At 31.4% G+C, this 13,201-nt stretch overlaps 1 protein-coding gene across 1 annotated transcript in view; it reads right to left on the bottom strand.

Annotated features, from left to right (window-relative positions):
- The window catches only part of LOC142321237 (tachykinin-like peptides receptor 86C), a 392,020-nt gene that overhangs the window by 65,764 nt on the left and 313,055 nt on the right, over positions 1-13,201 (bottom strand). Inside the window, exon 5 of the mRNA XM_075359233.1 lies at positions 6,776-6,847. Coding sequence (XP_075215348.1) covers positions 6,776-6,847 — 72 coding nt within the window. The remainder of the gene's footprint in view (positions 1-6,775; positions 6,848-13,201) is intronic.

Here is a 13,201-nt window from a genome sequence, read left to right as displayed (position 1 = left end):
GTCATTATCCTGATTATTATTGTGAGTTGTTTTCTATTTTCATTTATTATTCTTATTGCTATTGCTATTATTTATTTATGTTATTTTATTTATTTTAAACTAATAAACTGTAATTACATAAACATTTTCAATTGTCAATCTCTCAGTATCCTGATCTAGCCGGGAACACGCGACAATATTTAAAATAAATTCTATAATAGTGTACATTTACTATCAGTAAACGATAATTTAATAAATTAAACGAACTTTTTTGAAAATTTTTGTAAATATTTACTGCATGATATTTCTATATTTAAGCCTTTCATCCGGAGGTCTTGGGTTCGAATCCCAGTCAGGCATAACATTTTTCATACGCTACAAAGTTTCCATTTCATAATCCTGTGCTTCCAGCTTATATGGTGAAATATCACAAAAAAATATTGTTTACTTCTTGCTTATGATATACTTAAGTTTTTTTTAAAATTAAATACGTAAATTTTTTGATAGTTTATCTATATCATGGGATTTTAATGATCATGTTCTTCAGAAGAGATAATTCACCCTATGTTTTCCCTTGAAAAGATCTTCATGTTATATAAACAATAAAACAGATGAATTTTCATGCTGTTAAGATTGATATTAGAACAACATATATTAGACTATTTGGCGTACATAATCAGTTTCACGGAATATAATTTGCTAACCTATTTACTAATTAAGAGAACTTATAATGAGATTTTATTGATACCTTAAAGATATTTTTTTAAATTAAATATACAGTTTTGAAATTTTTTTAAGACTAGACCTCGATCTTTTTCTATTAAATTTAACATATTATGGGTGTGTAGACGGAGAAAGTAAAATGGGTATATAGAGTAAGTAACATAGAAGTATTAAGAAGAATAGATGAAGATAAAACAATATTGACGACTATCAGAAGGAGGAAAACTATCAATGACGTTCATAAAAATAAAACAAAAAATTTCCAATTTATTTATAAAATTAACTAATCTTTCATCTGTAAAAGCATCGTTATTGGGTGCAAGAAATAAAGTTTAAAAGAAGAGTTCAATTTCGACCGTAGATGGATGAAAAATGAATATTTTTTATACTTCGAGTCCAGAAAGTTGTGTTGTCATAAAATCGAAGAGTTATATGATTTTAAAGGGCTCCCGTTGGGAGTTTTAATATTAAGGCGGAATTCAGGGACACAATTATATTTTTCTGCTAGCTATAACTTCGGTATCTGAAAATAAGCCGCTCTGACCGTACAACTTCTAATTACCGTTAATTGTTCTTCTGAATTTAAATCTTTAAGGAATTTAGTATAATAATTATACATTTAAATAAAAATTCCAGAACCGTTTATTTACATCTTTTTCTCAAACTATACTTATTTTTATTTATTTAAATTTTTGTAAGTCATATCTCATAGCAGATATGACTTAGAAAAACCCCCTTGACTCTTAAGACTGATATAAAAGGAATATTCAAAATTCAATTTAACTATATATCTGATTTTTATATTTCCAGTCTTCTTAACGGTAAATATTACTGTAATTATCTCAATCCAACTAGGATTCTATCGGTTCAAAGAAAAGGAATTTTAAACGCATGATAAAAAATTGAATAAAGTCAAATCAACATATTATATGTTAAACATATGGTCATAGCAACATGATCAATAAAACTGCATAATTTTTATCCATAGAGAATAAATAAAATCTGTGCAATTTTGTTAAATGAAATGTTACTATTTAAATGAGGTCATAAAAATAACGCATACATATTAAGAAACACAAAATAGGGCATTATTTTTTATACTTTATAATTTTCAATTAGTAGATACTAGTTGGAATTACTAATTTACTTTTCTTTATTTATTTTTGTTTTATAAAATTTTGTTTTTTAAAATCTGTTTTATTTACTTTTGTTTTTAATTTATTTATGTATCTGTTTAAAATATGTGTACATATACCACTTTCTGCTTGTTATTTTTCTTTTATTTGAATTTACTTATGGTTCCGGTAAATTGGAACCGATTGTAAATTAAACTGGAACTGATTGTAAATTTACATTGCGGCAAAAAAAAAGAAAAAAAACTATTCCTTTCACTTTCCTGGTGAATATGGCTAGAATGGCCCTGTATTAACGGAAAAAGTATGGTGATATATCAAAAATTGGGTGTCGGATACTTTTCAAATCATTACGTGTTAGGATCTATCTAGTTCATCCAAACAAAAAAAGTATGTGCTACTTATTCACGTATACGTTATGTGTGTAGCACTAATTTTTGCCTTACATTTCAGGATTGACCTAATTGATTTTTTTCCAGATTTGGCTCAAATATTTCTATGTATGGAGAATTGAACATATTAGTTTTTTCAAAATTCGTTAAGGGTGTGAGAGGGATATCGCGAAAAAACAATTAAATTTTTCCTCAGGGGCATTTTAGGGAAATCTTTACTAAAACAAATTTGTTAATCTAAAATATAAATAATCCTTTATAAACCTTTATAAATTCGTTTGAATATACCTTTATAAATAATCCAATTTTTTTTTCAAAAATCCACTACCACTTCTTAAAATTGAAATGTATATATATTTGTTCTTTAGCCCTATTTCTATTTAGTTTAAAAATATTTCAAAACTTTTTTGTAAGTATATACTTCATATACAACACTATCAAAAAAATGTCTAAAAGTTTTTTAAATTATAGACACCGGACCTAAATGCAGGAAACGTTTTTGAAAATTTTATTTTTCTTATTTTTAGCCTTTACTGAAGATTTCGAAAAAAATTACTTAAGAAAATTTGTTAAAAGGTTAACCTGTATATGAATATTAAAAAAAAATGAATCTGGTTATTAAGTTTGTAATTCATTGGCAAAGAAATAACGAGCCAATCGAAAAAATTGTATTTAATAAATAATATTTGAAATTGAAGCCAACAAATCCAGTAAATGATCATCTGATAGCTCATCATGAGAATGTGAAATTTCTCGTTAACATATGTCAATCATATCTATCATTCCTCTGTCATACATCCCAGTATGTATTAGCTCAACACCATGTCAAGAATGTCAAACTGATGTTAATTTAACAAGACAATAAAGAAATACGTAATAAAAAATAAACAGAATTAATAATTTAGATTTCTTTATTGTTTTTTATATATCTTTATTTTGTGTATTAAATCTTTATGTTTTCTTTCATATTACGAAGGAATCGGATTTAATTTATATTTATATCTGTGTATAATTAAGCGACATTTATACGTAGCTTTTCTTATTGTGTAATTTTATTTATATTATTTTATCTTGAAATATTTTGCTTTTATGTATAATACGAACTTAACGCGACGGTAAGAGTTATTAAGTGAAAAGTACCAGATTGTTTGCCGTGAATCAAAACAAAGACCCATTGATCTAAAACACAATACAAATTTTGTTCATTTGGAGCTAGAAAATATAATTCAGGAGGAGATTAAATTCATTCTGGAATGGATTCTAGAGCTTGAAATAAGGAAAAAATGTCAGATAAACATATATCCGAAAAAGCTTTGTTAATCTACTTATGGCTAGAGAAAATTTTCTCCGGGATTCAGTTCTCCTAGTGAAATAAGGTCATACTTACATTTTTAAGGCGTTATATAAGGGGTAAACTTGATAGTTTTTTTTTGGCTTAAAAAATCTAATAAAATAAGTCCCAGAACTGTATCTTCTGTAGTTTTCTTGATTTGCAACGTAAAACGGAAAAATTCGGTGACGAAAAACACTTTTCTTTTAGGTTTGAAGTACAATAACTATAGCCATTAGAAGTACAATAAAAAATTTACCCATTTATTATCAAAATGTGTAGAACATTTTATTCTGAGAAAATCTATCTAATAAAGGCTATGTAAAACAAAAAGAATCACACTGTTGATATGATATTTGTACACTACTTATGCGATGGAAGAATACCTACGTAGGGATCCTGGACGAGTAGTTCCAAATTGAAAGGTATTTTGTAGCATTATTAATAATCTCTGCGAGAATTGTACACTTCCCAGTGCTCATATTTCATCTGAACGTCGACCGGTACGTAGTAAGATTCCTCAAATGGTACAGCTTATTCCCACACAACGAGCACAGAAAGAATCGCTACACGATTCAACATTCCACAAAGTACAGTATGGAGGGCAATACATGCTCACGGATTACGTCCTTATCATTTTCAGAAAGTTCAATACTTCCAGCTTGGTGACCACGCCAGACAACTGTACTTTTGTCAATGGGTTGACAAAAATTGCCACATAATTCTGTACTATTTTCGGACGTTACTTTTATCCGTAATGGCGTAAACAAAATACCGAATTCGCATCGATGATCTGAACAAAACCCACATGCTGTAGTCAAATCAAATTTCCACCAACGATTTTAGGTGAATGTTTGGTCCGACATGATCGACAATCAATTAATAGGTCCTTTTATATCAGGTGTTACGGAGAGAAATTATCTGGACTTTTTAGGCAATGAATTTCTTACAGTGCTTGAAAATTTTTCATTTGGTGAAACGAATTGTAATGTACTTCGACTTGATGAAGGACCAATACATTTCATGAATGAAGTAAGACAGTTCTGAGATGAAATATTTACTGGTTAATGGAACGGACGTAGAGGGCCGGTAAATTGGCCACCTAGATCACTGGACCTTACTCCGTTAGAATACTGTTGGTGGGATAGATGAAATACGAAGTATAAAAGCAAAACGTAGATACACGTGAACTGATCGCTCGCATTCTCAATGCCTCATCAAGGAATCCGAAGATATCATTAGGTTGGTTACAGAAAATGTAAGGAAACGAGTTGAAAAGTGTATCGATGTCAGTGGTGGAATTTTCAAAGATTCATTGTGAATTAATACAGTAAAAACCAAAGTATTTTAATTTTTTAAAGTAATTAAAAACAGCTGTTTTTAAATTTTACAAATTCATAACATTTTTCGGATAATTTTTGTTCCGTTTTGTTTTTAAAAATAAAAGTTAAATTTTTTCGTTTCATAGATTTTATTACTTAAATTTTGCCAAAATTAATTTCTTTATAAGTTTTGATAGTAAAATTTACGTCTTTCTTAGTCATTTAACAAAGTTATTATACTTCAGACGAAAAAAACGTGTGTTTCGTCACCAATTTTTTATGTTTTAGTTGGATTTCATGAAAACTACAGAAGGTACAGTTTTGGCACCTGATTTATTCAAATTTTCAGGTCAATAAACATAAGAAACCATCAAGTTTATCCCTTATGTAACACCTTAAAAATTTAAGTATGACCTCATTCACCGGGGGGAATTGAAAACGCTTGCCGTAACTCGATAAAAAAGCGTTTTTAGACTTATGTTTGTATAAAAACGTTTTCGCTTATTTCAAGCTCTAGAATCAGTTCCCAAATTATTTCTCTTTTCTCCTGAATCACGCTGTCTATGTAGGTTCTCTCGCATTTGCAATCTTGTCAATTTATATTGAAATTTCAGTTTTTTAGTTCTCAGGGATGTTTTGCACAGGTAATCTTTTCTAATTATGTACGTTTTCTGGGCCGTCAACCTTTAACGTCTGCAATACCTTAACAAAGTACAAACTCCAATTTTTGTTCTAAGAATTAAACCGAAGGTTATTTTCAGGTTTAGACTCAAAATCGGGTTATTAATCAATCATACAAACCTCATTAGTTTCATAAGTAGCTAAAATAAATTCTCATTCTAAAGATCTAAATAGTTACAATTCATAGAAATTCTATCATTTATAGTCAATTTCTTAACAAACTGCCCTTCCACGGTCTAATCCACTTCATTACTATTGTAGACAGTTTCAGCGGCTTATAATACTTAGCCCTTAAGGTTTACAATTTCAAAATAAGGTTAACAGGCAAACGATTTGATTCAGTGACAATGTCCAGCACTTCTAAGTGTTTAACAATATTTAATAACTAATTCTACACCAGACTACTGATACTTCGTCCTGAATAAGAGATACAAATAGACCGCGCAAGTTTATCACGATACATTCTGCTGTTAATCACCACCAAGGAGTGGGCCTCCATAAAATCTGTAATCTAGCTTCACAAAATTATCACTATTTTTTTGTGTTCAGAAACGATTTCAATTCCAGAAATATAAAAATCAATTAGTGAAAGGAAGCTATTCCGACAGTTACGCATCGTCAGTGACAAACATATCATTATTAATTTCTTTTAAAAAAGGTATTTTAAATGCATTTCAAAGATCTCTAATATGTAATCCATCAACATTTTTATTTTTATGATTACCAGTATCTGAAATGTATTCTTATTTTGAGCTGTTAATTTTATCGCTTTCCGTTTTTTCAGTCCATTACCACTTTCATTTTTGCCATTCCTCTAATCTAATTTAGTGCAGGACCTCCACTACGTGCAGATGTAGATTTTTTCGCAGATGATTGGCCTTCCTTTCAGGTAATTGCCCCTCCATATTCTAATTTTCCATATTTGATGCAGTGGCTGAGACCATGCTTGTTCTACCATCCTGCTCTTTTTCTTGAAGCTGATCCAGTGTCCGTAACTCGCCAATTACCAACAATGTTTATCCTCCCAGAAAAGATTTACAATCGTTATTCATCCTCAATCTGAATATTCGCGCGCGCGCATGTGTGACAACATTATTACTTTTTTTCGATTTGAAACGTCTTTAGTGTAGATTTTTAAAATAAAATATGTTAGCCTAATTTGTTATTAATAGATACAATTTATATAACGATAAAAAGAAGAAATTTCAACCTTACACATAGTCTAGTGTAGATACCATCGAGTGTCCGTCGGGCCATAGCAATATGCATGCAGTCTGTCCACTTTTTCTGCAACATAAATTAAAAAAACAGATATTTAAGTAAATAATTTTTCAAAATATATTATTTTTCTGTTGTGTTTCATAACAATATGTATTTTTTTAAACAAAAATTTATAATTTTGTTAGTTTTTAACATTGGCTAAATAAATGTTTATAATTTGAATTTGGGGAAAAATGAATGGTTTATAAGTTATTAGGTTTATTTTAGGGATAAAAGTCACGTCGTCTATTAGGAGGTTGTATGGACGCGTTATAAAAATGAGGATATAGAGGGAAATAGTAATTGGAGAGGAGCAGGCTGGCTTTACAGCAGGAAGGTCATCGTGGATAATATTTTCATTCTGAGATAACTTTTAAGTAAAATGGAAGTTAGAATTTTAGAGACCTACACGGTTTACCTAGACCTCTCTTTTTTTGTTTAGCCTCCGGAACCAGTGTAAGGTATTATTACTTCAGAGGATGAATGAGGATATTATGTATGAATGTAAATGAAATGTAGTCTTGTACAGCCTCAGGTCGACTGTTCCTGAGATGTGTGGTTAATTGAAACCCAACCACCAAACACCGGTATCCACGATCTACTCTTCAAAACCGAACGAAACTAACTGCCTTTACAAGGACGACTGTTCGAAATTTGGATCCGGTACATTAAGATCAACGTTTCGCTCCGGTACTGGCCCGGCTCGAAACCGCAATCCAAATACCTCGGCCTCCCTGCCTCTTTGCAATCCCCACATGACTGCCCGAACTTTCACCACTAAAGCGATTTAGAGAGTGTTTTAATACATTAGTAGCTTAGAAGGAGGTTGTTTTAAAGATATCAGTGCATAAAATTAAGGCTCTGCGCTGGGCACTTCTTAACTTATGAACAAGTGCTCTCTATTCATATCTAACCTATGCACCCAAACAGGCGCCGGGTAAGAGGTCATGCCTTCGAAAATACCTTGGTTCTCCATGTACATTTGACGGCCTGACAGCTCATAGTCTTTACCGAGCAATTCTCCTAAGTTTGTGCATGACAAAGACGGCGTCCGACGCTACTTGCCTAATGTGATTGATAAACAGCAACTTCTCATCAAACAAAATTTAGAAAACAGTTCGTATAGATGTTTTCCCAGAGCCGTTCCACGACTAGCCTTTCCAGCAACTTACTGATAACCGGCAAGAGGCTGATGGGTCGATCACAGCCGACCTCACTAGAATCCTTTCCTGGTTTTAAGGGCACCACCATAGCCACCTTCCAACAAGTCGGAAAGCAACTCCAGCTAAGGCACCCCGAGAACAGCCTGCCAAGCGGCACTCTTGTGATGGGCAAAGTTGGCGGAATAGAAGAGTTTGGTGGTTGGGATGTGAGAGACGGCCTTCATAGCTGTAAACACTCGCCTTGATAAAGGTGCTTAATTTTAGTTCGCAACCAAGTTTAAAATGTTATAATTTTAAAAATCTGTAGTGAACACCACATTACTTCCTTGTACGCCTATCAAATTACATATACATATGTTTTTACAATCAGAGGTTAATAATTATTATTAATAAATCAATATATTTAAATTAAAAAAAAATTGTTTACTATCAGAGGTTAATAATTATTAATAAATCAATATATTTAAAAAAAAAAAAAAAGTTAAAAAAAAGGGAAATGAAGTCGGATTCGAACTGAGATGACTTTCCCTTGTACGATACAAATATTTCATTTGGTTATAACTTTGGAACCAATGAAAATAATTTCCACTTATGATATGTCATTGAAAATTTCTCAATGAGGGCTGATTAGTGCAGTTAAGAAAAAGTCCAAAATACATTTTTTTTTGATTTTGGGATTTCTTTTGGATACTCTTAGTCCGTTCGATAGTAATCAAAAGGGGAGGTGCACGACTAGATGTTACAACAGTTCTAAATCCAAAAGTTCAACATTCTACGGCTAATCGTTTTTGAATTGTGCGAGATACATGCGTACGTTCGTACGTACATACATACGTACATATGTCACGCCGAAACTAGTCAAAATGTATTCAGGGATGGTAAAAATGTATATTTCCGTTGAAATCTGAAAATCGAAATTTATCGCTTTCACAATACTTCCTTTACTTCGTACAAGGAATTAAAAAGAATTAAATGCTATTTTATTATGCGTTTTTGAAGTCGGTTAATTAAAAAAAAAATATTCTTTTTAACCTGGAAATTTTTCAATAAGAAAACATCTTTTTCATCTTTAAAAAAAAAAGTTATATTATTTGAGGAACAAGGTTATTCAAAATATTTTTTACAAAGTATTTTTTTTTTTAAATTTAAACCTAGATGGCCATTTTAATTCGGAATGTTTATGGTTTTAATAAATCTATATTGAACTCAGTAATATAGCGTCATTATTATTTTAATATCTATTGTGTTCATAATTTTGCCTAAAGGTAAAATATAAAATTATTTAAACATTAAATGAAAACTGAAGTAAATTTGAAATGTGACTGTTAATACTTTTGTTATGGAATTTTTTGTGTTAATAATTTTCATTGTGTAACATTCATCCGATAGCATTCCTACGGGCTCCCTGTTTCCATCATCACGCAGAAATACTCTTTCAACATACAGATACATCCACATACCACATATATTCCACAAATTAATTTAAAGCACTAGTATGTAGATTACATTATCTTATTGTACCAAGGGAAAACAAAAAAAAAAAAATTGAACAGTTATTAACAGAATAGATTAAATTTTACAGCTGAATTACACCTCGAATAAATTCTCTTTATCTATCGTAGAAATCAATCCAGATACTCAGTACATACAGAAAATTAATAATGATTGACATATTCACAATTCTAAATCTATCCGACACTTGATATTACAACTAGTTTTTATAACCGGTCATTTAACAAGTGAATTTTCAAGTAATTATTTTCATCTGGAATTAGAAAAAAAACTTGTACGTTCGTTTTGATAAGCTCAGAATGTATAAATATATAAAGAAGAATGTGTGTGTGTTCGTTTGTCTTTTATACAGATGTTTAGTTTTATTCCGATCGTGATGAAATTTTGCACACCAACAGTTCCAAACAAGAGGAAAATTGTTATTTACATATAATTTTGAAAAAGCTACCCCATCCCTTTTTCCAACCCCTTAAGCAAAGTTTAACGGGCAGCTTTGCGGTTTATCGCAAATATCTCTCAAACCGCGTGAGGAAATCTACCAAAAAGGAAAAATATGGCTTTCTAAAAGCCCATAAAATTTTCTACAAAATACAGTTTGCTTAGATCTGATAGTTCTACAGTTATTAAAAGCTGAAGATTGGTGCACAACTATTTTGTTTTGTATCTCGTGACTGTGAAGTCACCATTTCGCTTGCCAAATCCTCATTCCTTTCCGTCCGCACAAGCGCTTTCCTATCTTCTCCCTTCCCTCTCCAACATCGTGGTTGGGTATATAAGGACGCCGCTGGTCTCGGATGACAGACTCTTCGTAATAAACACATCTCGTCAGCCTGCCCTTCTGGCAGGCAGGTTCTTTTGTTGGTCTTAAATATTTAAAATTTATAATTATTACATTCATACTGGCACTAGACCGCATTGCCAACTGCGCAAAAACTGCTTGTGCCAGAATTTCTCATAATTAGTTCTTCTTCCTGCTAAAAACAAAGCAGAAGAGGAAGGATGACGAAGTCTATTCTCTCGTCCGCTTAGATCTTTACAGAACTAGCGGTTATTCAAAGGTTAAAAGAAGAGAAAAGGAATAGGTACTACAAGATCATTCAAAAACCACTTCCGCTATCTTATGCTTTCCTTAGTTAGCGTCAGTAAGTAAAATAAGTCTAGAAAGTGCTATTCTAGTTCACCTCAAGCAACCCGCACTCGATTGTAACCTAGTTACAGAGTAGAGTGCGGCATAGGATCAGGCCCTAAAATCGTTTCTGTCTTCTAACCCATACGGGAGGGGCCCCCCTAATTATAAGGCATTCTGCTCACTCTAAACGGAAAGCGAGCGCACCACGGATGATAAGTAAGCACATCGGTCCGTCGGGTTCATGTCACTGAAAACTCCTTTGGATTGGAACGCAGTCACGAAATTAACAGTCACCTTGATTACAGACCAGTTTAATATCTATTACCCGTCAGATTACTGGAAAAACCCAGCAGCAAAGGATTTTTGTTCGCATACTGCAATAGCTAGGATGATACTGCATCCTCCAACATGCTTTTCGTTACGACGGATGACAGTTTACGATACACAAGCGAAAAAATTTCCAATAAATTTTTTAAATCATTTATCAGTTTATAAAACCATATAAATAAGATATTATGAAATGTATTATCATATATCATTTATTATATAAATCTGAAGGTTTGTTTGTTAGTCAATCACGCAAAAACTACTGAACCGATTTCGATGAATGTTTTTTTATTTTCTTTCTTTTTTTATAGGATACATTGTTGTAAGTGCGAAGCCGTGGGTTGGAGCTAGTAAAAATATAAAAAGAAGTGTCAAATTACCATTTTTATGTTATAATTTATAAATAAAAAATTTAATGAAATATTTAGCGCTAGAGTGAACGTATTTAGTAAGTCTCGCAGAAAATGACCCGCATGAATATTTTCTTATATTCAGTATCTATAGTGTAATTGATGTTATAACGTGTGTTATAATGTGTTATAACGTGATGTTAAAACATTTTCTTTTCCGAAATTATTTCAAAAACAATTTTTTTTTTCAAATATCATTCACTCCCGTCATAGTAACAGTTATTTGTATTTATTGTTTACATTTTCTTATTTACCATTACGTTTTTTAAATTTTAAAGTAACTATTCACGATTAAACAGCTAATATTCGAAAAATGGCTGATAACTGGAAAACCGCTTGTTCAATAACGCTGAAATTAGTTGTGGACATTGAGAAAAGGTTTCTTATTACACACTAATAGGACATATTAGTAGAATTTTTTTGTATTTTTTTCACATAATCAAATCTTATTAGATTAAAAAGTAATCCAAAAAGTTCCTTTATTTAGTTTTTTAGGTTCAAAGTTTTGAAGAAAATAATAAGTTATTCCAAATAAAAAGAATCCCAGTTAATAACGCAATGAAACGGGGTGGGAGAAAAAGTTTTTTTGTATTATTTCGGTTGATTGCTATAGAATCGCTTAACTCTGGTAGTATTAATCAAACCTGGTAAAATTTGCGGGCTTTTGGAAGAAGAAAAAGATTATTTTTCGAAAGGTATATTAATGATTATATTAGTTCATTCATCTATTAAAAACTTATTGCGTCTTGAATATGAGTGAAAATAAATAAGAAATTCGGTACATTTTGAAATTTTATAAAAAATGGGAAGACTGCGACTCATGCTGTTAAAGAAAATTGTGTTGTTTTTAGCGATGATCAGCACATATGGCATATAGGTGGTTCAAACGTTTTCAGTCCGAAAATTTTTATGTCAATGATTCATCTCGCTCTGGTCGGTGTTAATGAAAAATTTGACAAAATCATGCAAAAAACTGAGTAAGACCTACACACTAGCAGACTTGATATCACTAACGAACAAAACATAAACTACAAAACAGTTTTAAACCACTTGAAGAAGGCTGGATATAAAAAAACTGTATACTTGGATGCCAGTGATTTAAAAATGTTTAAATAAAACCATTTTGGAATGGTTCATTTCATTACGGGCGATAAAAAATGAATCACGTACGACAATTATGTGCGGAAAGGATTGAGTTCGAAGTATAGTGAAGTTCGACAAAAGGTGGAAAAGCCAAGATTGAAGCAAAAAAAAGTGATGCTGTGTGTGTGTGTGTGTGTGTGTGTGTGTGTGTGGGTGATTATCTACTGTAAATATTGGAAAAATTACGCAAAACAATCGAGATAAAGGGACTAAAATTGGAAAGGTATCGTCTTCTATAACGACAGCGCCAGACCCCACATATTTTTGGTGACCCATAGAAAATTTAAAGTGCTTGACTGAGAAGTTTTGATACACTCACCGTATAGTACTGAACTTCCACCAACAGAATACTATCTGGTTTGGTCTCTGCAGAACTGTCTTAATGGTATAAAGTTGGCTTCAAAAGAGGTCTATGAAAATCACTTGTCACAGTTTTTTGTCCCAAAAGTACAGAAGTTCTACAGTGACAGGATTATGATTTTATCTCAAAATAGCTAAAGGCAGTCGATAAAAAAAAATATACTGTTTGGTTTAATAAATTTAATTTGAAATATAAAAAACCATATATTTACTTTTTAGTTAAAATACGTAGAACTTTTTCCCTCAATCCTTCATCACATTTTGGCAGAAAACTGCTTGAATCACTCCATGATTTTTTTTACCATCGTTATTAAGTGATTTATTATGCTTCAAATTC

This window comes from Lycorma delicatula, chromosome 3 (assembly GCF_047948215.1).
Source record: "Lycorma delicatula isolate Av1 chromosome 3, ASM4794821v1, whole genome shotgun sequence".
NCBI lineage: Eukaryota > Metazoa > Arthropoda > Insecta > Hemiptera > Fulgoridae > Lycorma > Lycorma delicatula.
Note: the sequence above shows the minus strand (reverse complement) of the source record. Positions and strands in the feature narration are given on the sequence as shown.